This window comes from Canis lupus, chromosome 6, assembly GCF_011100685.1.
Source record: "Canis lupus familiaris isolate Mischka breed German Shepherd chromosome 6, alternate assembly UU_Cfam_GSD_1.0, whole genome shotgun sequence".
NCBI classification, from domain to species: Eukaryota; Metazoa; Chordata; class Mammalia; order Carnivora; family Canidae; genus Canis; species Canis lupus.
In genome coordinates, this window is record NC_049227.1 from 7,259,829 (window position 1) to 7,286,960 (window position 27,132).

Below are 27,132 nucleotides of genomic sequence, written 5' to 3' on the forward strand. Positions count from 1 at the left end.
TATTTTTGGATCAAATTTGCTAAAATTTTATCAAGAAGTTTTGTACCCATCCTCATGAGCTTTGAGGTTTTCCTTTATTATAAAGTTTGTGTCAGGTTTGGGTATCAGAGTAATGATGGTCTTATAAATGAATAGGAAAGTGTCCCCTCCTCTTTTATCTTCTGGAAGACTGTGTGGATCAGGTATTATTTCTTCCTTAAATGTTCAGCAGAACTCACCAGTGAAGCCATATGGCCATAGAGTCCTCCTTGTGAAAAGTTTTTTTACTATGAGTTCAATTTCTTTAATAGATATGGGGGCTATTTAGATGAACTATTTCTTGTTCAGTGAGGAAAACTTGAGTCTTTCAAGAAATTGGTTCATTTAATTGAAATTTCAAGTGCATTGGCATAAAATTGCTTATAATATTTCCTAATTATTTTTTAATTTTTAATTAAAAATTTTACTGAGATCAGCGTAAATTCACATGTGGTTGTAAGAAGTAATACAGAGAGATCCACTGCACACTTTGCCTAGTTTCCCCAATGGTCACACTCTACTATAATAGCACAACCAGGATACTGATGCTGATACAATCTATCAACTGTATTCTATCAAGTGTATTCAATCTATCAACTGTATTCCCCAGTTTTGCTTGTATTGTGTGTGTGTGTGTGTGTTGTGTATGTAAGAAGTTCTATACAGGGGTGCCTGGGTGGCTCAGTGGTTGAGCATCTGTCTTTAGCTCAGGTTGTGATCCTGGCATCAGGCTCCCTGCAGGGAGCCTGCTTCTCCCTCTGCCTATGTTTCTGTCTCTTTCTGTGTCTCTCATGAATAAATGAACAAAATCTTAAAAAAAAAGAAGAAGAAGAAGAAGAAGAAGAAGAAGAAGAAGAAGAAGAAGAAGTAGTAGTAGTAGTAGTAGTAGTAGTAGTAGTAGTAGTAGTAGTAGTAGTAGTTCTATACAAATTTATCACCTGGGTGGATTCACATCCACTATTAGTCAAAATACTAAGCAGTTCTAACGCCAACAATGCCTCATGTTGCCCTTTGTAACCATACCTCCTACCCTCTAGCTTTCCTAACTTCTGGTAACCACAAAGCTGTCCTTTATTTATAAAATTTTATGAGATCAAAAAAGGCTGCATAAATGGGATCATATAATATATAACCTTTTGGGACTGCCTTATTCTTACTCTGATTGTCTGTGTTAATTCCCTAGAGATTTAACCAAGTTTGCAATGTCAATAGTTCATTCCTTTTATCACTGAGTAGTATTCTATGATATGTGTACACCACAGTTTGTATAACCATTCACCAGCTGAATAGCCACTGTGGACATTAGTGTATAGGTTTTGTATGAATTTGAATTTTCACTTCTGTGGGATAAATGCCAAAATAATGTCTTTTAATATTTGTAGGGTCCAAAGTGAAAATGTTCCTTCTTTTATACCTATTATTGATAATTTTTGTCTTCTTTTTTGATCAGTTGGTATAGTTTTGGCAATATTACTGCTCTTTTCAGAGAGCCAGTTATTGTTTTCATTGCGTTTCTCAAATTGTTTTGTTTTCTACTCCACTTATTTCCTCTCTTACCATTGTCATTTCCTTCCTCCTGTTTACTTTTTCTCATTTTTTTATTAAGGTGAAAGTTTAGGTCCTTGATTTGATTTGAGACTCTTCTCATATAGGCATTTAGGCTTTAAATTTCCCTCTAAGCATTGCTTTCGCTGCATCCACAAATTCTTATTTGTTTTTTTAATTTTCATTCAGCTCAAAATACTTTAACTTTCCTTTTGGTTTATTTACAATCTACAGGCTACTTAGAAGTCTGTTACTTAGTTTCAACATTTGGGATTCTTCTCAGATATCTTGTTTGGCTTATTGGCTTCTACCTTTTTCCACTGTAATCAGAGGGCATAATTTTTTATAACAAATTCTTTTCTCTTTTGATACTTGTTTTAATGCACAGAATACTCTATCTTGTCAAAAACGTCCCACGTTCTCTTGAAAAGAATGCATACTGTAGAACACATTCAAAGACCAGAAGAATGCTACTGTTACTGGGTAGAGTGTCCTATAATTGTCAATTAGGCAAATTTACTCTCCTAGTCTTTGAAATTATAACCTATTAACCTAACCTGTCTTTTGAGAGAGAGATGTTGAAATCTAGTTATAACTGTGAATTTCTCTAGAATCTAGAGTCTAGATTATTGCCCACCTTCCCATAATGAAATGACCTCTTTATATCTGGTAGTATTCTTTCCTGTGAAGTTCAATTTATCTAATAATGGAGTCACTCCAAAAGTTGGTGATTTGTCTTTTTTTTTTTTTTTTAATTAGTCTTAGCTTGAAGTATCTTTTCCCACCCTTTTTAACCTATCTTCATTTTGTATTTAAAAAGTACATTTCTGGCACCTGGCTGGCTCAGTCAGAGAAGCATGCAACTCATGATCTCAGGGTCATGGGTTCAAGCCCCACATTGGGTGCAAAAATTACTTAAACTTTAAAAAAAAAAAAAGTATGTTTCTTGTAGACAGTTTGCAACACCTCTGCCTTTAAATTGGGGGTATTTATACCATTTGCACTTAGTGTGATTATTGACATGATCATCTTGCTATTTGTTTTTTATTGGCCTCATCTCATCTTTATTCTTCTTTTCCTGCCTTCTTTTGGATTTTTTAATGATTCCATTTTCTTTTTTTGTCTTATTAATTACAACTGTTTTACTTATCATTTTGTTCTAGCTTTTGGTGATTGCTTTAGAGTTTCCAGAACACATCTTTAACTCTTTTTTAAAAAAGATTTTTATTTATTTGACAGACAGCACAGCATAAGCAAGTGGGGAGAATAGCAAAGGGAAAGGGGGAAGCAGGCTCCCCACTGAGCAGGACCCCAGGACCCCCGGATCATGACCTGAGGCAAAGGCAGATGCTTAACTGACTAAGCCACCCAGGTGCCCCCATCTTTTACTTTTTATTACATTATACCACTTCATGGAAATAGTGTAAGAATCTTGCAAGTGTATACTTTTATCCTGCTTCTTCCTGCCTTAGTAAACTTCGGGCATACATATTACTTCTACATATGCTATAATCTCAAAATACACTGTTACTATTTTTTCTGTGATCAATGATGGTTTTGGGTTTTTTGGAGGGGGGTGTCTTTTTTGTTTTTATTGTTTTAGAGAGGTGAGGGACAGAGGGAGAGGGAGAGAGAGAATCTTGAGCAGGCAGGCCCAGCACAAGCCTGACACAGGGCTCAGTCTCATGACCCTGAGTCATGACCTGAACCCAGGTCAAGAGTTGGACTCTTTAACAGACTGAGCCATCCAGGTGCCCCATGTGACCAATTATGTTTTGAAGAGATATAAAAGCAACAGTGAAAGTATTTTATATTTATCTACATAATTATTATTTCTGGTGATAACTTTTGTTTATTTAGGGCTTTTATCAAATTTAGAAAAATTTTTGGCCATCATTTCTTTAAATATGTTTTCTGTCTTTTCACTTTCCTCTCCTTTGGAGATTCTAATTTACACATATGTTCAGCCCCTTGAATTATCTCAGTCTCACTGACATTCTGTTTTGGTTTTTCCTTCTTCTCTTCTCTTCTCTTCTCTTCTCTTCTCTTCTCTTCTCTTCTCTTCTCTTCTCTTCTTTTCTCTTCTCTTCTCTTCTCTTCTCTTCTTCTCTTCTCTTCTCTTCCTTACGTTCTTTCTTTTCTTCTTTTTCTTCCCTAGGTTTCATTTTGGACACTTTCTACTCATAGGTCTTCAAATTCACCAGTCTTTTCTTCTGCAGTGTCTAATCTGTCATGAAATCCATCCAGTGTATGTTTCATCTCAGACATTTTCATACCTAGCCTAGAGATAGTTTTTCCTCACAACCGAGGCAGCACTTTTCTCAGTGCCCTCTTTGATGCCTGGTATATTGTGGGTTTGTCTATTCTGATTGGAAATGCAAACTACTCTTAGCCCTACATAATCTCTGGGGATTGTACTGTTTGTTCATTTCTACTGGTTTTTCTCCCAGCCTTGAGTTGTCTCCTCACATGTGTGTGCTTATCAGTATTCAGCTGAAGAGTCAGGGGGCATTCTACAGATGTTAAGAGTTTTTTCTTTATATTCAGCTCTCTATTCTCCATGCAGCCCTCTCTTGCAAATTCTAGCCAACTTAGCCAATGAATTCTCAACTCTGTACCCTCAACTCAGAAGGAATGACAGGATCTGTCTTGGCCTGTTTCCTGTATTGTGACCTACAAACAGTCTCCTAGCAATAAGTAGGATCACCTGAAGGGCTCTTCTTATTATTTCCCTCCTCTCAGGAATCAATGTCCTATGCTGCCTGTTGGCCATTGTCTGGAAACCCTTGTTTTAATGTTTTATCTGGGGTTTTGGGGTTGCTTAAAGTGGGACTGTAAATCTGGTCATGAGGGTGAAGCCCTCCCAGATGGGATTAACGCCCTTGTAGAAGAGGTCCCAGATCACCCTCTGGCCCCTTCTGCCATGTGAAGACACAGTAAAAACAGGGCTGTCTATGAGCCAGAAAGCAAGCTCTCACCAGATCAAGTCATCTGCTGGTGACTTGATATTGGATTTTCCCAGCCTCCACACTGATGAGAAATAAATTTACTTTGTTTATGAACCACCAGTCTATGGTATTCTGCTATTGCAGCCCCAAGAGACTAAGACAAGGGACATTTCTCAGAGGGCCTGAGATAAGCAAAGCAAGGTAAAATGGAATACTCTGTACCACAATGTTAAATACCCAGGAAGCATTACTTTTGGTGAGATCTGAAGGGTAAGTATTGGGTCTCAGAGGCCACAGCCAAGCCAGGAAATAGATTACAAGCCAGACACAGATGAAGGTAAGTACAGAGCCTATTCCAGTATGTGCTGACTTCGAAAGCCCTTTCAGCTCTATAAATGCACAACACTAGGAATCTTATATAAATGCTTAATTTTTAAAAATCAAGTGTATTTCTACTCACAATGGCCCTGTCTCCATGGAGATATTGACATGTGCTTTGATTTTCAAATCCTTCTGAATTTTCGGGTCGCAGGCTTGCCTGAAATTGCCCAGGTAGATCTTGCCTGGCATTATTTCAGCAGGGTAGGGCTGAAAGGCATCCAGTTCCTGAGGAAAGGGAGGGAGAAAGTCTGCTGTATAGAATATATATGCTATGTATCATATAATAGGATATTCTTTCCCCAGGGAGGAAACTTTTTGTTTCTTGTCGGGGTTTTGTTTGTTTTCTGTTTGTTTTTTGTCTCTTGAAATGTGGCTCAGCATTAGAAAGATAATCCAGAACAGTGAATGAGATAGACTTGGATAAGGAGTTAGAAGGCTGGCAGTAATAGGACAGAGCCATTTAGGACAGACAGCATGCCGCTTCTGAACACTTAAATCCCACTTTCCTCCATGGGACCTCTGTGTAATTTTCTGGGTGCCTCTAATACCCCTTGACACAGAACTGTAAAAATATAAAGTGTATCCAGTAGAGGGAGGGGGAAGGTGGGAAGGGACAGCCTTATTTTATTATATATCATATTATTATTGAAGGGATAGCCCTTGAATCATATAATCATATATAAAAATTATTTTATTAATAACATTGCATTATTAATAACATAATTATATTGTATTATTTTTGGAGGCCACAGAATTTTAACACCTTCTTAAAAAAAAAGAGAAAACACTAAAACTACTCACATAGAGCCTGTCAGTCATTAACAAATAAATTCTGATGAGTTTTGATATAGACAGGTAAGGAAGATAGGACACCACTTAAATGGGAGCTCACTGGAATTCCAGGTCCAAAGTTATGATAAGAAAAATTGGGGTTTCTTTGAAAAACAAAGATACAAAGAGAAAGATTATTCCTACATTTCCCCAAAGTGTGTCCTAGGAAATAGAGGTCCCTTACAATGCATTGTGAAAAAGCATTTAGAGGGGTGCCTGGATGGGCCACTGCCAACTGCTCCCCCAGCTCCTGAGGAAGACAGGGGCAAGAGGACCATGCTCCCTGCCTGCACCCCCCCACCTTCCCCGGCTGCTTTCCCCCTTTTCCTCTTTCTGTTCTTGGCTCCCCTGTCCCCTCTCTCAGTTCCAGAGACTCGAGGAGAAACTGCCACAGGCCTCCCTGTTTGAAGCTGCCCCTTGTCCTAGGTTCCGGGAATGACTGAAGTACCACCTTCCTGGGCATCTGCTTCCGGGCATTGTCTTATTCTGTGACAGGGGAGGGGAACACATGCTGGGTCTCCCAAGGCCTGTGTCTGGAGAGGCACTTCTCCAGCCTGAGACCTCTGGCTTCACTCAACACAAGCCCCTGACCCAGCCCAAGTCCAAATGTTTACCGGGAGCCTCCTGCCCATCCCACCCCTCCAGCCGCTCAGAGGCCCCAAAGGAAAAAGCACAAGATGCGTGAGACGCCACCATTCCTGGAGACTACAGTCCACCTGCTCATTCTCATAGCTTTTTAAAAAAATTAAAGGAAAGGAAAAAAAATGGCAAACCTAGAAAATTTTTAAGAAAAAAACTATTTGGGATCCCTGGGTGGCGCAGCGGTTTGGCGCCCGCCTTTGGCCCAGGGCGCGATCCTGGAGACCCTGGATCGAATCCCACGTCGGGCTCCCGGTGCATGGAGCCTGCTTCTCCCTCTGCCTATGTCTCTGCCTCTCTCTCTCTCTCTCTCTGTGACTATCATAAATAAATAAAAATTTAAAAAATAAAATCTTTAAAAAAAAAAAAAACTATTTAAAACTCTCAGATCCTGACCAGCGCCCACCTAGCCCCCTTCCAGTGATTCCATGCCTTGAGTGTGTCTGCATGTTTACACCCATCCCTCTGCTGTCTACCCCCCTGCAACCCGTGCGGGCAGCACCCCTGCCCTTCCCTGCCCTGCCCTCCACAGAATTGGGTTCCAAGGGCTGTTCCAGATAACTGCCAACATCACCAAGGGCCCCATCCTAGTGGCCCTGGGCCCTGGCTCCATTAACCTAAATGTAGCTCTTTAGAGCTAACCTAGGAACCGCAGCTGCCTGCTGAGGGCCATGCCCCTCATGCCCTTGCCCAGGCCTGGGTCCTTCAGCGTTAAACACTTCCTCACTTTTTTCATATGTTTTATAGAATTGTTCACCTGGTTTGAAATAATAAAATATAGAAAGAAAAAAAATAGAGGGGCGCCTGGGCAGCTCAGTCCATTAAGCATTTGCCTTCGGGTCAGGTCATGATCCCAGGGTCCTGGGATCGAGCCCCACGTCAGGCTCCCTGCTCAGTGGAGAGCCTACTTCTCCCTCTGTCTCCTCTCTTTCACTCGTACTCTCTTCTCTCTCTCCCCAATAAATAAAGTCTTTTAAAAAGGGGGAAGGGGGTAGTTTAGAGAATGGGAAGCAGTACCTAGGATATCCCTGCCTCAGAAATTCACAATGTACATTACCAAGTAAAGGTAGGAGAAGTAAAGGCAGTAAAGAAACTTGCTAATTACAACCACTATGGAAAACAGTATGGAGTTTTTTTCAAAAAACTTAAAAATAGAACTATCATATGATCCAGCCATCCCACTTCTTGGTATATATCCAAAGGAAATGAAATCACTATTTTGAGGGGGTATCTCCCATGTTCCCTACAGCATTATTCATAGTAGCCAAGGCACAGAAACAACCTAAGTGTCCATCAACAGATGAACGGATAAAGAAAATGTGGCATGTGTATAGGACAGGACATTATTCAGTCATGAGAAAGAAGGGCATCCTGCCATTTGTGACAACATGGGTAGACCTTGAAGGCATTAAGCTAAGCAAAATACAGGAACATCTCATTTTATTATGTTTCATTTTATTTTGGTTCAAAGATACTGCAATTTTTATAGATTGAACATTTGCGGCAACCCTGTATCAGGCAAGTCAATCAGTGACGTTTTCCAACATTTGCTCATTTCATGTCTCTTTCACATTTTGGTAATTCTCACAAAATTCCTAACCTTCTCATCATTATTATACATATTATGGTGATCTGTGATCAGTAATTATGACCCACTGAAAGTTCAGATGATGGTTAACATTTTTTAAAGTTTATTTATTTATTTATGATAGAGAGAGAGACAGACAGAGAGAGAGACAGAGAGAGAGAGAGAGAGGCAGAGACACAGGAGGACGGAGAAGCAAGCTCCATGCCGGGAGCCTGACGCGGGACTCCATCCCGGGACTCCAGGATCGCACCCCAGACCAAAGGCAGGCGCCGAACCACTGAGCCACCCAGGGATCCCCATGGTTAACATTTTTTAGTAATATAGTACTTTTGATGAAGGTGTGTCTATTTTTTTCAGATGTATGCTATTGCACAGTTAACAGACTACAAGTATAGTCTAAACATAATTTGAGGGATGCCTGGGTGGCTCAGTGATTAAGCATCTGCCTTCCCCTCAGGGTGTGATCCTGGAGCCCCTGGATCGAGTCCCACATCAGGCTCCCTACATGGAGCCTGCTTCTCCCTCTGCCTGGGTCTCTGCCTCTCTCTGTGTGTGTCTCTAATGAATAAATAAATAAAATCTTTAAAAATAAACATAAATTTGATACGCAGCAAAAAAAAAAAAAAGTAATTTGCCTTGCTTTATTGCATTATTTGCTTTATTGGAGGGATCTGGAACCAAACCCACAATACTTCCAAGGAATGCCTGTAAGTCAGATATACCGCATGATCTCACTTATATGTATAATCTAAAAAGGCCAAATTCATTGAAACAGAGAGTAAAACAGTGGCTGCCAGGGGACAGAGAGTGAAGGAAATGGGAGATGTTCATTAAAAAGGTACAGACTTTCAGATATAAGAGGCCCAAGTTCTGGGGATCTTATGTACAGCATGGGGACTTTAGTTAACAATACTGCGTTATATATTTGAAAGTTGCTGGGAGTGTAGATCTTAAATGTTCTCACCACCACACACACACAAAAATAGTAATTAGGTGAGGTGATGGATGGGTTCATTAACCCTATTTGGTGATCGCTTCACAATATGTACGTGTATCAAATTAACATTGTACACCTTCAACTTATATATGTTATATGTCAATTCTTTATCAATAAACTGAAGGGGAAAATTTACAGAATCTGATTGTTTCAAAGAAAGACTGTGAGATTGTTGCCGATTGTCCAACAGGCAATTAGAAAAAAAAATTATCAAATAATAATTTATAAACTAGTTGGAAAACAGTAAAGCATGCCAGTCTAAGAGTATTCTCAAAGTATACCTTTGGGGAACTGCTAAAAACTTCCCTACTAGTTCCTTTTTGAAGCCCAGATGTTTGAGATAACACAGTGGCTACATTGATTGTCGTCGGTTAGGGTTGAAAATGACTTGTGATATTGAGTACAATAAAAACTAGGCAAGAAAACAAACAAAAACCCCCACTAACATATAAACTGTTGTTTCCAATATGATCTTTTTAGAGGTCCCTTTTTTGCATGAGTTTTCCATGGTAAATGCTGACCCATGGAATTTTTTTTTTTTTTTTTTTTTTTTTTTTTTTTTTTTTTTTTTGACCCATGGAATTTTCAAAGGTCAAACCTACTTCTAAAATTCCTCTGGCTCCAAGTCTGACTCGGAAATAAGTACTGCAGGCTACTGTCCACTTCAGAGGCTTCCAAGCCTTCTGGCCTTAGTATATCTCCCCTCCCAGCAAACCCACTGCAAGCCCACATCCTCCCCAAGCTGTGAGCCTCAAAAAGCCCTTCTCAGAGTGCCTGGGTGGCTCGGTTGCTTAAGTATCTGCCTTAGGCTCAGGTCATGATCCCAGGGTCCTTGGATCGAACCCCACACTGCATTGCATACAGGCTCCCTGCTCAGCAGGGAGTCTACTTCTCCCTCTCCTTCTGCCTACGGCTCCCCCTGCTTGTGCTCTCTTTCCAATAAATAAATAAAATATTTTTTTTTAAAAGCCTTTCTCAAGGAGCAGACACCAAGCCGAGCCAATTCTCAAGTGTGAAGAGGATGTGTGATCCTTCACCTGCAGGCAAGTCTGCCTGATATAACCCAAAGCTTCCCCAGGGCTCAGGCTGACCCCAGTCAGGAGGCTCAACTTGCTGGAGCCAAAGGAAACTCTCCTAGTTTCATCCAGAAAATCTCCCTGAACACCCAAAACAGATCTTTTAACTCTTCCTGATGCTTTCAAACCAGGTTCCTTTCCTGTGGCTGCATGGCAGGGAAAAATATGCTGTGAAGAGCAAGTGCATGTTGGGGCACCTAGGTGGCTCAGTCAGTTAAATGTCTGTCTTTGGCTCAGGTCATGATCTCAGAGTCCCAGGATTTAGCTCTGCACTGGGCTCCCTACTCAGCAGGGAGTCTTCTCCCTCTCCCTCTGTCCCCACTCAACTCGTGCTCTGTCTCTCAAACAACATCTTAAAAAAAAAAAAAGAGCAAGCGCATGTTAATTCGAGATGACATGATTTTGCTATCCACATTGATGAGGATTCCAAACTGAGCCCACTGCCCTCCCTCACACTACGTAGGCCTCCTGTGTCCCCACACTGGGAACCAGGGCACCAATTCCAGTCTCCTCCCTCCCTCCCAAATGTCCCCATCCTCACTCCCCTCCCCCTGTATCTAATCAGTGCCACTGCCTAAGTGTCTTCTCGCCAGCTGCCTTCCACCTTCCCCAGACCTACCTGGCCCTTCATGGGTCTACTTTCCACACCGGGATCACTGATGATCTTTCTCAAGTGCAATCTGACTGCACCAGCCCCCCAGGGCTCACCACCATCTCTCTCTAGTGCTGGCTTCATGTTTTAGTCACAGAAACCTTTTGTTCCAAGTGAAATCTTATTTAACAGATACCATGTGTAAAATAGAGGAAATGAGAAGTCTCTCTGTCTAAAGCCCAAAGGTCAGTGCCCTCCTAGAAGGAGTTCCAAGGGAGCCACAGGGACACCTCTGCTTTACAGTGTGTCAGAGTGGGGAAGAGGGGAGTGGGGGCTTCCATTCTTGCCCCTGAGTTACTAACAAAGGTTCAAAGCAAGGAGAGACACATGCTAGGTGACTACATTCTAAGGAAGGCCATAGACACCTAGGGCAGAGCTCAGCCCACATAGGCCCTGCTAGCTACCACCAGCAGCCACCGGCCACCCCTCTTCCCAATCTATGTAAGATGGGGCAAGGACAAGTCACAGGTGTGTACGCATGTTAACATTAACCCAAATGTACATTTAAATATGTACAGATCATCCTACATCAATTATACCTTACTAAAGCTGTTTTTTTTTTTTTTAAAAAAGGGCAGGAGGTGAGTTATCAGCATGAGGATGTTTACAGAGAAACACTTATTTTGTACACTGAAAAGCCAGTAAGGGCAGCTTCTCTAGGAGTGAGCAGTATCTAGCAGGATGGAGAGGTTGGTGGTACACCTGTGGAGCTGAAAATCATAGTGTTACTATCTCAGAGGAAGGAGAGGAGGGAGACATGAGGTAGTTACCCTGGATTCGGGAATACATAGGACCTCAGACCTGTGTCCCTGCCTTTTCGCACAGGCTGGCTAGAGCTTCTGAGTCAGCAAGGGTAGGAGGTCCACCTGGGCATCTTTCCCCACCATCATTCCCTTGTGGTCCCTTCAGTGATTCAGCTGAGGGAGTGCGGATATGGTCAGGAGTCATGGGCTAACAAAGTAAAATGAAGAATTGGCGGTGTTCCTGGCAGGAAGCCCCAGCTGGCTTTCTCTGAAAGATCCTTAGTAGCAGACAGGGCCCCTAAATCGGGCCACAAGAAAACCAGCAGCCAAGGCTACCAGCAATATACAGAACCAGGTGGGACCTGAGTGAGAAGGCATTGCCCCACCGCTGACAGATAGCAGTCCCACAAGACAGGCCCCACTCTGGACCCCTAGCACCCAAGTCACAGGCCCAGGAGCAGGGCAGAGAGGAGAAGTCCCTTCAGCTAACCCACACCTCTCACCCTTCCCACCCCCAGCAAGACTGCCCAGCTCTAGGGGATGGGAAGAAATGAGACTTGACTCAAATCTGAGATTGAAATGTTAAACTAGCCTCACTTATACTGGACTGATTGCTTTTCTTCCCTTTTAAGAGATTATTTCAAAATATGCAAGAGTGGAGAGAACAGTATAATAAACCCCTGGGTCGATCACCCATCATCAGCTAATGGCCTGCTTTGTTTTAGCTCTACCCTCACCCACTTCCCAACACCTGCCCGAAATCATTCTGAAGGAAATTAGAGACATCATGTTGTTTTAGCCCATAAATACTTTATTCTGGATCTCTGAAAGATCCAGTTAATTAATGCACATTCTCCCTATCATTTTAGGATTAGATTGAAAGTGACCAGAACTTCTGGAATCTGCCCAAGGTGCTGCTAAGGGCAAAGAGCAGAAGGTAATTCCTGGAAAGAATGAAGCCAGGTCTACCTCCCATTGCATCAGACTCTTCAATAAGCCCCACACACTGCACGATGCCCTCCAAGGACCAGCTCCTGCCCATCAGTCACGGCCACCCCACGCCCGCCTCAGCCGCCCTCCACGCCATTCTGATCAGCTCCAAGAGGTGCCTCCCCTCTGGGCTCCAGACACCTGGGGTGCCCCGGTCTCTCCTGCTAGCCAAGAACTCCTCATGGGCAGAGATGTTAGCAGATCTTTTTTGTTTCCTCTGGACCATCCAGGGCTTGTAGGTCCCAACAGCTGAGAACGGACAGGCAGCCTCAGATCATGGTACCCCTGCCTGTCTTTGGTGAGGGCCTGCCATCCAGAGCTCCCCCTGGGACCCTTGCTTTCTGAATGGGGACCACCTCTTCACCACCCCATGAACTCTGGCCTGAACCCAGCAATGAGAAATTCACCCTGATGGTCTAGATCTCCTGGCTGCCCCAGATCTACTTCCCAAGCACAGTCTCCTACATCTCTTCCATCATTCCCATGTCACAAGCCTCCTCTTTCTCCCACCCTGCTCCCTACCACTCAGTCCCCAGGGGAAGGCCATGCTTCCATCTGAGCCTTCCTGTGCTCAGTGCCCTACCTTACCTGTGGCATCCAGATGATCTTCTGTGTCCGAAAGAAGTGGTACATGGCCGAGAAGCACTCATAGCCTCCTTTTAGGATGCAGACAGGGTGGTGAGTGAGTTGGGCCAGGGCTCTGCCACATGCCACAGCAGCTCCAGGCACCAGTTCTAAGAGTGAAGACCAAAGAGTTGAGTGTGCCCTGGGCGCTCACCATTTGCCTAAAGCCCCAGTTGATGGCCACTTGATTTGGTAAGGCAACGGTCTAGAAGCCCAAAGCAAATCTAAATGGAGAGGAGTGTTAACGACTAAAATTTAAAAAGCCACTTGCTACCAAGTAAGTTGATCCTTCCTTTCTGTAAACTCTTCAATTCTATAGCTCTCCACATCACTGCAAGGAAAGACGATTTAACATAAGGAAAATCTCTCTCGTACATATACATCATATATCATATAACATACAATTCACCTAAAGTATGTAAAGTAATGGTTTTTAGTCTATTCACAGAGTTGTGCAATGGTTTCACTCTTTCTTTCCCTTCAAACAGCCAGCTTGAGGCAGACTAATTTCTCATTATGGATTTGCCTATTCTGGACATTTCGTACAGAGGGAATCCTACGGTATATGGTTTTGCATCTGGCTTCTTTCACCTAGCATAGAGTCTTCAAAGCTCATCCATGTCATAGTGTGTGTCTGTACTCCATTTCTTTTTAGGGCTGAATACTATTCCATTGTGTGGCTTTACCATCTTTGGTTTATCCGCTCATCTGTCAAGGCGCATTGGGCCATTTCCACTTCTTGGCTGCTGTGGATGGTGCCACTGTGAACACTTATGGACAGGTTCCTGTGTGCACAGGTCTTCATCTCTTTTGGGTAGGTACCTCAGAGCAGAACTGAATCATACAATAACTCTATGTATAACTTTTTGAAGGAAACACCAAACTGTTCCATAGCACCTGATGCATTTTACACTGTGACCAGCGGAGTGGGAGTGTTCCCATCTCTCCACATCCTCCTCGAGGCTTGCTAGTAGCCCTCTTTTTTATCATGGCATTCTAGTGGGTGTGGAGGGACAGCTCATTGTGGTTTTGCCATTGATTTAATCTTAAAAGCCTTCATTGCTCTGCAGAATCACTAGGAGACTGACTGTATGCAAACTAGATATATAGGTCAGCAAGTCTGCATTATTAAGGCTAAACCAAGATATCCTGAGGCCAGGATCTGAACCCTGAAGACAAATATCAAATACCGTTCTGTCAGCGTTGGAGAGTCAGCTGAAAGGAGAAAGGGAAGGGTATGGACTCTGACTTCTCTTTCCAGGGAAAACCAATTCCAGCAGTAGCTGCTGAGGGCAGCAGGGGCCTGAGACCCATGTGGAGGACTGTATCTGGAAGAAGAACCTGGATCCAGTTTCAGGAAGACAATTAGAGATTCCAGGGGAAAGCCATGAGAACAGTCTGGCCCAGGCTACCCAGCCACAGGTATAATGGAGTCATTAACATTAAATTCACTTTTAATCCTATTAATCTTGAGTTTTCCAATGATGTGAGGCTTCGCAGAATTTGAGCTGGGGTAACAACTCAGGCCAAGGGGCTCTCTACTCAGCAGCGAGCTTTAAGTTAAATTCCTTTTGGTCCTTACTTAGCCAGACAAGTGGCTTGAAAGTCAGGCTTTGTTCAGAAAGGAGGAAAACTAAAATGTCCACATTCCCAAAGCTTCCCCCCACAGCTGTGGTGAAAGCCCCAGCCCAGGGAACTCCACCCACATGTATCAAGATCCCAGTTTGGGGGGGGCGGGGGGAGGGCAGGGTCTATAGTTCATATGTTGCAAGGAAGGCAGGCTGATTTAACATAAGAAAAATTTCTCTCCTACAAGGAGGGGACTGCCCTGTGCCTGGTAAAAGGAGTTTTGGAGAAAGAACCACAGAGAACAAGACAAGGGAAGGTGCTCTCCAGGATCTTAGGAAGAAAACCAGATGAGAAGATAAAAAACTCCTGAAAACAAAACAAAACAAAACAAAACAAAACAAAAACTCCTGTCTGCAAGGGGGGGGGGGGGGGGAGGTGCTAAAAAACCACCTGTGCCCTGTTTCCCACCAGGAATCCTGAGACACACCCCCAGCAGGGCCAGAGAGGGGTTAAGCTAATGCTGGAGAATAGAGAGGCAGCCGCAGCCCCAAGACTAGTAGCAGCCGTGGAAAGCCTGGTAAGGAGGGCACAGGGCTGTGAGGACCCTGGATGGGGACATTTCAGCCACGGACACAGCAAGGACAGAGGCCCACCACCCAAGGCCACACAGATGAGCTGCGACACACCAGGAGGCCAGCAGAAGAGGATTGCACAGAGCCAGATCCCTGCTTCTAGGATGTGATGGAAGCTCTCTGCCCACAACCAGATTTCCTTGCGGGCGGGCGGGTTGGGGGGGGGGGGGGGTGGCGGGGAGGTGGGTGCTTAACAGTAGGAAGGGAATGGGGAGAAAAACTTCAAAATGGCCTTTTACCCCAGAGACTCTGTGTATGTCTGAAAGCTGCCCTTTTAAAGGAGAAAAGTACCTTAAGTGGACAAGGTCTGTGTGTGTGCGCGCGCGCATGCAGTTTGGGTTTTGCTGTGTTGTTTTGTGGTTGTGATTTCCTACTGAGTGAGAATGGGGGTTCCATGAGATCATTTATAGAACGTAGGCAGGATTATCTTTATTGGCCACCGTTTCCTGTGGTTTTAGGGTCCAGTGTACAATCCCAGGATTGCAGACTGGAACTCAATCCGGTAAATTTAGGGAAAGAGGGCACAATTTCACAGGACCTCCTGTGAAGACTGGTTTTATTAAAGGTGGAAGCCTAGCGCCACCCAGTGACCGCTGCTGTGAACACCCAGGCCCATGGAAACCACGCATATTCATAACTGAGCCCCCAGCAGCAGAGCCCCTATGACAAATGGCAAGGGGTTGTCAGTCCCAAACCAGGAGCTGGGTGGAGAAGGCAGGGGCACCCCAGAAAGCAGATAAGAAGATTAGAGCTGACCAAGTTTTAATGCTCGGGTTCAGGACTGGAGTGACTTTGCATTGCTCTCCAGCTCCACTATCCAGGCCTTGGGAGACCAGACACAGCCAACCTGCCCAGGGTTCAAATCCCAACCCCACTGCTTAGTAGGTGTGAGGGTTTCAAAAGCAGTCCACAAATTCTTTCAAATACAAGAAAGAATATTTAAAAGAATATAAAGGGAGGTTGAGTCTGACTCCCCACTCCTTGAGGGTAGTCTGCCCTCAGTGACTTCCTTCTAATGAATATAGCAGAAGTGACCAGAGGTCTCAGGACTTGGTTGCAAAAGGCATGTGGCTTTCCTTAGCTCTTTCTTTCTCTTGGATGGCTCGCTCTGGGGGAGACAAGCTGCCATGTCACAAGGCCACCCAAGCAGTTCTACAGAGAGGTCCAGGTGGTGGGGAATGGAAGCCATACTTGTATGAGTGATGCACCTTGGAGGCAGATCAGCCCAGCCCAGTCAGACCTTCAGATGACAGCGACCAAAGCCAGTATCCTGACTGCAATCTCAGGAGACACACCGTGTCTACCAGAACCTGGTACTGGTTAGTTGATTAAGGTTTGCTGTATCAAGCTACTGAGTTTGGAGGTAATTCACTACATGGCAATAAATAACTAATTCAACATGTGTGGGACCTTGAGTAAGTTACAGCATGCAACTTTGGGGCCTCAATTTCCCCATCTATAGAGATCATTCTCGAAGGCCTCTCAGGTTTCTATGTGTCCTGTGAGCAAAGGTACTGGCCTTTCAAGAATATCTGTATATCAAAGAGCCTTGGAAGATAGACTATTTCTCTCTCCAGAGCCAGGGGCAGGCATGTTTTCTTCCCATTATAAAAGATTCAGGCCGTGGGAGCACCCAGGTGGCTCAGTCTGTTAAGCAACTGACTTTGGCTTAGGTCATGATCTCAGGGTCTTGGGACTGAGCCCTGTATCAGGCTCCACATTCAACAGGGAGTCTGCTTCTCTCTCTCTCTCTCTCTCTCTCTCTCTCTCTCTCTCTGTCTCCTCCCCCTGCTCATTCTCTCTCTCTTTCAAATAAATAAAATCTTAAAAAAAAAAAAAATTCCCTGAGCTCAGGGTTCTCCTGTCATACAACCCACTGTGTGGGTAGGTTTTACTTGGCCCTCTTCCTGTCACCCTGTGAGAATGGGGGCTTCGGCATCAGGGCAAGAAAATGAGGACATTCTGGCTACTTTCAGGGCTCTGAAGAATAAAGTCCATCGTTTCTGACTCAGGAGCTGCACGTCTTCTGCCAGCATCCATGAGACTGTGGCAAGCTCACTTGTCATCTTGTAAGGAAGAAAAAAAATCTCAGCCTTGCCCCAGTTCTTGACATTACTATTTCTCATGGGTGTGTTCTGAAAATTGCAGGAGCTGGCCCAGAGAGAGCCTTTGGTATGGTTCCCGGCATGCAGCAAAGTGTTTGATAACCACCAGCTGTGCTTCTGGCTGCAATCGTAAAAACCTACCTTGTCTGCTATCATCAGAGTTGTCATCCTCGTCCTGCTCTCTTAAGATTATCTCCAGGGTGCTGGTGTTATTATCATATACCACACAGTATTTCACACACTCCAGATCCACAGACTCCGGGATAAGATACTCATTTTCCTTCTAAAGAAACCACAAGAAAGGTTCTGTTGGCAGATGGGTTCCATTGGGCACATATTCCCTGCACGCCAGCTCTGTGTGGAGCTGGAGGGAGGACCGTGCCTGTTCCCCTGACCACACACTACAGGTACGAAAGTGCCAAGAAGGGACCTGAAAGTATACTGAATGCCGAGCACCCTCCACACCCGCATGCCCCGCTGTGAGGGAAGCTCACCACAGCTGACCAGACCAGAGATGGTGCCTGACTGAAAAAGAGCTGGTCTAGTAACTGGCCCGCAGCCCACTGGGTGGCCTGGCACACATGCTCTCAGAGCAACTGAAGCCAAACTGATGGCATCTCCTCTCTGGGTGAGGGTGGGGGCCAAGTCTGCATTAAAAGGGCACCAAGCGGGATCCCTGGGTGGCGCAGCGGTTTGGCGCCTGCCTTTGGCCCGGGGCGCGATCCTGGAGACCCGGGATCGAGTCCCACATCGGGCTCCCGGTGCATGGAGCCTGCTTCTCCCTCTGCCTATGTCTCTGCCTCTCTCTCTCTCTCTCTGTGACTATCATAAATAAATAAAAGTTAAAAAAAAAAAAAAAAAAAAAAAAAAAAAGGGCACCAAGCAGGAGGCTTGTGGATATAATGTGGCAGACTTTATGCTCAGATGTATGCTCTGTGAGCGTGGGAACTTTTGTTCTTTTGTAGTCGCTGATGTACCCTGTGCTTCTGGAACAGTACCTGGCATGTGGCTATAAATACAGTCAGAGGAAGGAAAGCGCCAACAGGAACCAGGACATCGTGAGTAGTTGGGAGCAGCTAAGTTGCCAGAAAGGCAAACCACCAGAGCAAGGACAATGCCCAGGATCCCCAAGAGTGCCCCAGAGCTCGAGGAGGCCTGGCTGGGTGGCCCCCACTACTCTGTCCCTTGCATCCCAGTCTGGATGCCATAGATGGCCTGAAAGAACATTTGCAGGTGGGCCAGGGCAAGTGTTTATTGATTCTACAAGAATCGACAAGACAGTCAAGCAAGGCCTGTGGAGGGACAGACCAGAAAATTTTCTGAGGTTGAGAGAGGAGGAATCATATTTGCCTGGAGGAACTAGGAGAGAAATGGTACTCAGGACGAACAGGGTTTGCACAGATAATGAGGGAAGGGGGGTTTCTGAATGAGCATGGGGAAAGGGAGTAGAGACGTGGAGAGGTGGGAGAGGACAGATGTGGCTGGATGTTCACTTGTTAGCTCAATAATTAATGCTGAGGGTCCACTCTATGCTGACACCATGTGGGGTTCTGGAATATAGAGGTTTAGAATGGCACAGGGAAACACCCGAGTTGGCCTGGAGAACTCAGGAAGGCTATGCAGGGTGGCAGGGTGAGGGTGAACTGCCAGATGGATAAGGGTGAGGAGAACATTCCAGGCAGAAGGAACAGCATCCAGCTGGTCATTTTAGTCAACCAACAGGTGCAAAGCACATCCCAGATGCCAGGGACCCGACCGAGCCTCCAGGACACAGTGATGAACAAGGCACACCCATTCTCATGTTCCCAGAGAAAGATCTGGAGGCCTGAGAGAGCAATGTGCTCATGGGGCCTGTGTACTGTATTTTCTAGATTAAGAGACCGTTAGTTGGAAGATGCACCACCAATTTTTTAAAGATTTTATTTGTTTATTTATTTGACAAAGAAAGAGCACAACCGGGGGGTGGGGTGGTAGAGGGAGAAGCAGGCTCCCTCCCCACTGAGCAGGGAGCCTGATGTAGCTACAGGCATCACCAACTTAAAAACCATTGCTGTCAGGAGTGAACATGAAAGGAGGGACTTGCTGGCATATAACAAAACTTCTTGGTCCCCAGGAAAACCTGAACCAGGGATCTAAAGCCCAGACCTCCCCCTCAGGTGCTCCTCTCTGCTCCCCCTGCACACTGACTTCACCTTCTCAGACTACTTGGTCCTGAGGCCTGTGGCACAGCCACAGTGACACACAGATGCCCACACCCTCCAAACTCCACTATGAGAAGGGGAAGAGCCACCCTCTCTAATTACAACTCTGCTTTGCTATTTCCATCCTCGGCCCATGGCCAATCACCAAGGCCAGAATCTGGGTACTATCTTAGGGATCACCATTAGACTCCCACGGTTTAAACAGGAAGAAGAAGAGTTCCCCTCAAAAAAGGGGGTTATTGCTACACAGAAAAGGAACAGACAGGGGGCCCCTGGGGGACTCGGTTGGTTAAGTGGCTGACTCTTGGTTTTGGCTCAGGTCATGACCTCAGGGTTGTGAGATCCAGCCCCGCATCAAGCTCCATGCTCAGCATGCAGTCTGCTTGTGGATTCTCTCCCTCCCTCTCCCTCTGCCTGTCCTCCTGCTCATGCTCTTTAAGATAAATAAATCTTTATTTAAAAAGAAAAGGAACGGATCTCTGCCACATCACTTTTGGGAGAAAAGATACACATTAAAGCGTCGATCAATTGTAGGATATATTTCAATTTCAGAAGTGTTAAAATATGGGGGAATATGTGCATCTTAGAACCAAGGAAATTTGAAGTAAGGCGATGATGTTGAGGTGCCAGGGGAGAGTAGAAGCAGGCATGTTATGTGGGGAAGCCAAAGAGGGAGGCCATGAGCTGAGTCCTGCAGGGGGACCGTGCTGGCAGGAAAGTTGGGGAGGGGAGCCAAGAGGTGTCAGCCTGGCTGAGGCCCTGGGAAGGTCTCTTCCAGAGCTGGGGGTGCTGCCAGAATCCAAAGAATATGCAGACCTGAGAGTGGAGCCAGAAACCGAAAGCCATATATGACAAAGAGGCTCTGAACCAGCTGTAGAAAGCAGAGAAATTTCTGAAATGGGGGTTATGGGCTAGAGGTTGAAGTCAAAGAGTTGAAAACCCCCAAGGAGAAAAAGTAGGTAATGATGGGTTTGGGGTGAGGAGAGTGTTAGGCAGTGAGCTTTTCCTGCAGTCAGATGCTCTACCCCTGAGCCAGACCCCAAGCAGCAAGCTTATCCTGGAAAAATGCCTGAGCCAGGGCCCAGGCTCCCTATCAAGTGCCCCGTGGCAAAGGGCCAGAGATGGAGTACATACCAGCACAGCAGCAGTGGGAAGGGGAGGGGTCAGCTTTGCCAGATATAACCTTAGAAGCAAAACTGACAGGACGGCTAATGGCAGCTGGATAGTTGAAACTGGAAGCCTGAGTGAAATCTCCCAGCAAGGGCACCTGGGTGGCTTAGTCAATTAACGGTCTGCCTTCAGCTCAAGTCATGATCTCAGTGTCCTGGGATCCAGTCCCACGTCAGGCTCCCTGTTCGACGGGGAGTCTGCTTCTCCCTCTCCCTCTGCTACTCCCCACTGCCCCCCACCCCCCGGACTTGTGTGCATGCTCACTCTCTCAAATAAATAATTTCTTTGAACGATGGAATGGGGAAGGGGTGGGGAAGTAGGGAAGGGAAGTGGTTTCCATCTTTGGATCATAATCTTTTTTTTTAAGTTTATTTATTCAAGTAATCTCTACAGCAGCGTGGGGCTCAAACCTGCAAACTCAAGATCAAGAGTCGCTTGCCCTTCAGTCTAAGCCAGCCAGGTGTCCCTGGATTATAGTAATCATTTTGATGGTTTATTATTATCTGCTTCCCTGAGTAGGACAGGAAACAATGAACCATGGGCATCTTGTATTCTGTTGCATCTCCAAGGTCTGGAACAGTGCCTAGCACAACAAGGAATTAAATCAACATTTGCTAGTGAAGCTGTTGGCCATCATAGCGGGTGGGGACACCTTAGGGAATATGTGAGAGATGTGGGAGACCCTCCTGGTGGATGCACAGGGGTGGTCCTGCCTCTGCTGTCCACAGTGTCCACCACTGTGCTGCCTCCTGGATCTAGGATAAAATCCCGCATTTTCCCCCACCCTCCTGTAAGATAACCAGCCTGCCCCACATTCTGACTCTGCCAGTATACCTTCTTCACTCGACGGGCTGTAATCACATGGCTTTCATCATACTCCTGTTTGGAACGCACATCTGAAAAGGAAAGGTATTTAATAATGGTGTTTGCAAAGGAGCATATGGCCAAACTCCTTAGAATACTTGCACCATCCTCAACATATTTTTTTTTTTTGGCAATTAGGTGACAGCAATTGTCAGTTTAAAACCTGAGGCAGGGATCCCTGGGTGGCGCAGCGGTTTGGCGCCTGCCTTTGGCCCAGGGCGCGATCCTGGAGACCCGGGATCGAATCCCACGTCGGGCTCCCGATGCATGGAGCCTGCATCTCCCTCTGCCTGTGTCTCTGCCTCTCTCTCTCTCTCTCTCTCTCTCTCTCTCTCTGTGACTATCATAAATAAATAAAAAAATTAAAAAATAAAAACCTGAGGCATTTGGGGGGCCTGGGTGGCTCAGTTGGTTAAGCATCTGACTCTTGGTTTTGGCTTAGTTTGTAACCTCAAGGTCATGAGATGGAGACTGTGTCAAGATCCACACTAAGTGGGGAGAGTCTGCTTAGGATTCTCTCTCCTTCTACCTCTGCCACCTCCACTAGCACACACTCTCTAAGTAAATCAAATCTTTTAAAAATAAAAGAAAAAGAAAAAATTGGAGGTATGTAGTTCCACTATTCTAGGCTGCCCCTATGACTCTCCCCATCATACTCACGCCCACATATCCCCTTAAGGGGTAGTGAGACTTTGTATCTTTGATTTAAGGGAAAATTTCTCAGAGGTCCAAAGAAGTGGGGAGGGGGAGAAATCAAAGCCGGAATGAGCTCATACTAATGCCCCATGGAATTTTAGACTGAAATTCACTCTAAAATCTAGGAACTGAGGTTCCAATACCTCTGCTAGGGCAGAAGGCATGATTGATGTCCTCAAAGTTGGGAGGAATGTGAAACAGGACCACATCCTTATACATAAGTCCTAAAAAGGGATGCTATCCAAAACATCATTTTTTAAAGACCTTTTAAGTAATTTCTACACCTAATGTGGGGCTTGAATTTCACAACCCTGAGATCAAGAGTTGCATACTCCACTGACTGAGCCAGCCAATTGCCCCCAAAACATCATTCTTAAATTCAACAAGAAAACAAACAACCTTTTGGAAATGGTTGGAAACAAACAGCTGTTTGGAAACGGGCAAAAGATATGAAGAGACACCAAAGAAGATATGCAAGTGGCAAATAAGCATAGGAAAAGATGTTCCACAACATGTCATCAAAGAAACGCAAATTGAAACAACAAATAAGATACCCTTACATACCTATTTGAATGTCAAAAATCCAAGACATGGTCAACACCAAATGCTGGTGAGGGTGGAGCAACAAGAATTCTCATTCATTGCTAGTGGGAATGCAGAATGGTAGTCACTTTGGAAGACAGGCAGTTTCTAACAAAACTATACATATTCTTATCAGCAATCATGCCCCTTGGCATTTACCCAAATTAGTTGAAAATTCCAGAGAATGGAATATCATTGAGTTCGTGCATGGACACACACACAGAGCTTTCAAGCCAGGATAAGACATGGAGAGTTTAATGCATGCATATGTAAGTGAAAGAAGCCAGTTTCAGGCTACATACTGTATGGTTCCCATTATAGGACACTCCTGAAAACACAAAACTATAGAGACAGTAAAAAAAAAAATCAGTGGTTGCCAGGGATTCGTGGGGAGGGAGGGATGAATACACAGAGCACTCAGGAGTTTTAGGGCAATGAAACTATTCTGTATGATACTATCATGATGGACACATGTCACTATAAATTTGTCAGAACCCAGAAAATGTACACTAGCCCTAATGTAAACTCTAGGCTTCAGATGATAATGAGGTATCAATGTAGGTTCATCATCTGTGAAAAATACACCACTCTGGTGGGGGCTGAGGATAATTGAAGAGGTGGTGCTTACGTGGGGGGACAGAGTACTTAGGAAATCTCTGTACTTTCTGCTCAGTTTTGCTATGAACCTAAAACTGGTCTAAAAAATAGTCTATTTCTTTTTTAAAAGGACATAAGGAAATGCTAACCAAAGATGAAAATATGGGTAAACCTAATTCTACTAGAATTAAGAAAGTCTACGTTTTCTCATCAAAATACAACATTAAGAAGGTGAAAGGGTAGAGGTGCCTAGGTGGCTCAGTGGGTTAAGCCTCTGACTTTAGCTCAGGTCATGATTTCACGGTCTGAAAGTGACCTAAGTGACAACATGTCAGAGGGCAGTAATGACTATGCTGAATGGAACCTGGCCGGTTAGAAACTAGTAGAAAAAGTGCAAAGATCTTGACAGTCAAAGTGGCCAAGGAAGATTTTGTTTGAATCTTGTGCACTCCTTCTTGTAGAAAAGAAAAAGGTTACAACAAAGGCCATTTGATTAATGGTGAAGATTACTTTAATCACTATTTGGTTAACAGAAAACTTCCTGGGGAGAACAGCTAATGGGCAGAAGTCATTAAATGTTTTTTCTACATGTAAGGTGGGGCTTGAACTCATGACCTGAGATTAAGAGTCAATTATTCCTCCTCTGACTAAGCCAGCCAGGTGCCCCCAAGAAGTCATCAAACTTTGGACAAGGCTAGAGTTCTTCATTTGGAAGATTGATTACATTTTATATTCATTCACAGTAATAGCGAATAATAAAAACATTTTAAAGATTGCTTTAGTTGGTGTCCAATGCTGATTTTTAAGTGGTACTCTTTTCCTTAAGACTGCATGTATGCCTACTGATTGTTGCAGGAATTTTAGCAATATAAGGGAGTTAGTATACTAAATCAGCAGACACCTGTTAATCTGTTCATGCATTTAATGAAATATCCTGTTCAGGCCAGGATAGTATTGTAGCATTTGTCCAGCTATGATTGGCCAGTTTTTTCCCCCATGTCTATCCTCCGGTTTCATTTCAGTATTTTTCTTATCCCTTGTTCAGATCTATAAAAATTGGCATATTTAAGAACAAATTACTTGAAGAATTTGCCTGCTTTATATGTTAGCACTTAATTTTTTTTAAGAGATGATAAGATACTTCAATCAAACAAAAATTCTCCTGACCATTGACTTGTGTTAATCTAGGTATTTACTTCCTGAGTTTTGATCAATGTTTATTTGTATATACTGTCATAAAAACAATGATTTTAAAATTTCTTTGAATTGGTGCTTTAGTGGCTGAAAACGTCACACGTGGTTATTCTAACCTATGCAGTTAAGTTTTTTCTAGAAATAACATTTATGTTGAACAGTAACTCTTTAGACTTCAGACGAAATCAAAAAGGCAGTTCTCTTTGCTACAATAGTTTTTTTTTGGTTTTTGTTTTATTTATTTATTCAGGAGAGACACACAGAGAGAGGCAGAGGGAGAAACAGGTTCTCTGCAGGGAGCCCGATACAGGATTTGATCCTAGAACTCCAGGATCACACCCCAAGCCAAAGGCAGACATTCAACCACTGAACTACCCAGATATCCCAACTATAATAGTTTCTTTTGTAGACTATTAGTGTGTACAAGTTTGTGAGCAAATGAAGCATGCAGGTTAAATCCATTGATTTTGATTGTCCCATTTCTATCTGTGCCAAAATCTGTATTTCATAGGTTATTTATTTTAAATAGATATAGTAAATTCACAGCTCTCAGTTTTGATTTTGCAATAGATTAACAACCAGGCTCTATATTGAATGGATTTTTATCTCAAATGCCAACCATCAGTGTAGCACCTGAGATCTCATGACCTGAGCTAAAACAAGGTTGGATGCACGATCGATTGAGCCACCCAGGTGTCTCCCACTGACATAATTTTTAATAAGCACAAATATATAGCTTTAGTTTCAGAACTTAATATATGCCTGACAATCAAAGCCTTCTTTCTGGAAGAAAGGTCTTAAGCCCCACTCAATCTCAGTAAAATATTTTCACCAAGTACAGTACTTTATACTTTTCTTAAATATAAGGTGCCCTCATAGCAGCACCAGGATAGTTACAATTCATTTGAGTCCTCATTTGTAGAAAGAGGCTGTCATGGGATAGCCAGGACACCCACTAGTTTGTGGACATCTCTGAGAAAATGTGATTTTTTTTTTAAATAAGGAGTTTTAGTTACCTTTGTATTTTTTGTTGTTGTTGTTTTTTGGTCTTAAAAACTAGAAATTAGTTGGCCTATTTTAGTACATCTACTTCTTAAATGATAGTATTAAGTCATATATTTGATAAAACCCTTTCTTCATAGGTGTTGCTGTCCATAGAGCTACTCAGCTGAATAAAATACTCTAAGTGATATTTGGAAACTGTAAAGCGAGAGTGAGGAGACAGGATGATTCCTTCAAATGATAAAGAAGATCACTTGTGAGATTCTAAAGCCATAAATAGCTTCAGAACCAAACTCAGGATAACAGGGGTGGTAGGATTGCTGATCGACCAGCAGCAACTTCCTATGAATACAATGAAAAAGGCTGGTGAAACTCAAGTATAACCCAGATTAAAAATTCATACTTGGTGGGGGATCCCTGGGTGGCTCAGGGGTTTAGTGCCTGCCTTCAGCTCAGGATGTGATCCTGGAGTCCCGGGATCAAGTCCCATATCTGGCTCCCTGCACGGAGCCTGCTTCTCCCTCTGCCTGTGTCTCTGCCTCTCTCTGTGTGTCTCTCATGAATAAATAAAATCTTTAAAAAAAAAATTCACACTTGGGGTACTTGGCTGGCTCAGGTGATGGCTCAGCTGATCTCAGGGTTGTGGGTTCAAGTCCCACATTGAGTGTGGCAAGGACTTAAAAAAAATAAAATCTTTACAAGTCACTCTTTCTCAGGGACATTCACAAACTAGTGAGTATCTTGGCTTTCCCAGGACAGCCTCTTTCTACAGGCGAGGCCTCAAATAAATGGTATTTCTCTTACAATTCACTCTATGAGGGCACTTGCATGAAAAAGGGTATGTACTCCCAAACTTTCTTGGAGCTTCTCTGGCCAGTCACTGGAGATTACAAAAGCACCCAACATAGGATTTTTGGCAATTCTTGCTGATAATCATTACACATTGCAATAAAATATAAAGTATGGTCCCAATAGGGAATCTTGAACAACTCTGACCTCCCAGGATCTATTCCAAAATAATCATTTTTATATTTTGTTTCTTTTATCAGATGATCTCTTTGAGGCAGGTTTCAGATTTTCTTTTTTTTTTTTTTTAAGATTTTATTTATTTATTCATGAGAGACAGAGAGAGAGAGAGGAGAGAGAGAGATAGGCAGAGGGAGAAGTAGGCTCCATGCAGGGAGCCTGATGTGGGACTCGATCCTGGGACTCCAGGATCACGCCCTGAGTTGAAGGCAGACACTTACCTGCTGAGCCACCCAGGTGTCCCAGGTTTCAGATTTTAACAGTACAATGATATGAAAAATCAGGAAAAGCATTGATGGGGCAGCCATGGTGGCCCAGCAGTTTAGTACTGCCTTCAGCCCAGGGTGTGATCCTGGAGACCCCGGATCAAGTCTCACGTCAGGCTCCCTGCATGGAGCCTACTTCTCCCTCTGCCTGTGTCTCTGCCTTGCTCTCTCTCTGTCATGAATAAATAAATAAAAT

General features: G+C 44.0%; 1 protein-coding gene across 7 annotated transcripts in view; it reads right to left on the reverse strand.

Annotated features, from left to right (window-relative positions):
* STYXL1 (serine/threonine/tyrosine interacting like 1) overlaps positions 1 to 27,132 on the reverse strand; it is a 64,767-nt gene that overhangs the window by 19,035 nt on the left and 18,600 nt on the right. For 2 of the 7 annotated variants that reach the window (XM_038539152.1, XM_038539151.1), the window contains exons 3-6: positions 21,544 to 21,605; positions 17,480 to 17,621; positions 12,997 to 13,142; positions 4,972 to 5,117 (exon numbers count right to left, since the gene is read on the reverse strand). In XM_038539152.1, the coding sequence (XP_038395080.1) occupies positions 4,972 to 5,117; positions 12,997 to 13,142; positions 17,480 to 17,621; positions 21,544 to 21,605 (496 nt within the window). Of the gene's footprint in view, positions 1 to 4,971; positions 5,118 to 12,996; positions 13,143 to 17,479; positions 17,622 to 21,543; positions 21,606 to 22,833; positions 22,914 to 27,132 lie in introns of those variants that run through there. The other 5 variants (XM_038539155.1, XM_038539154.1, XM_038539153.1 and 2 more) reach the window with 4 other exon arrangements.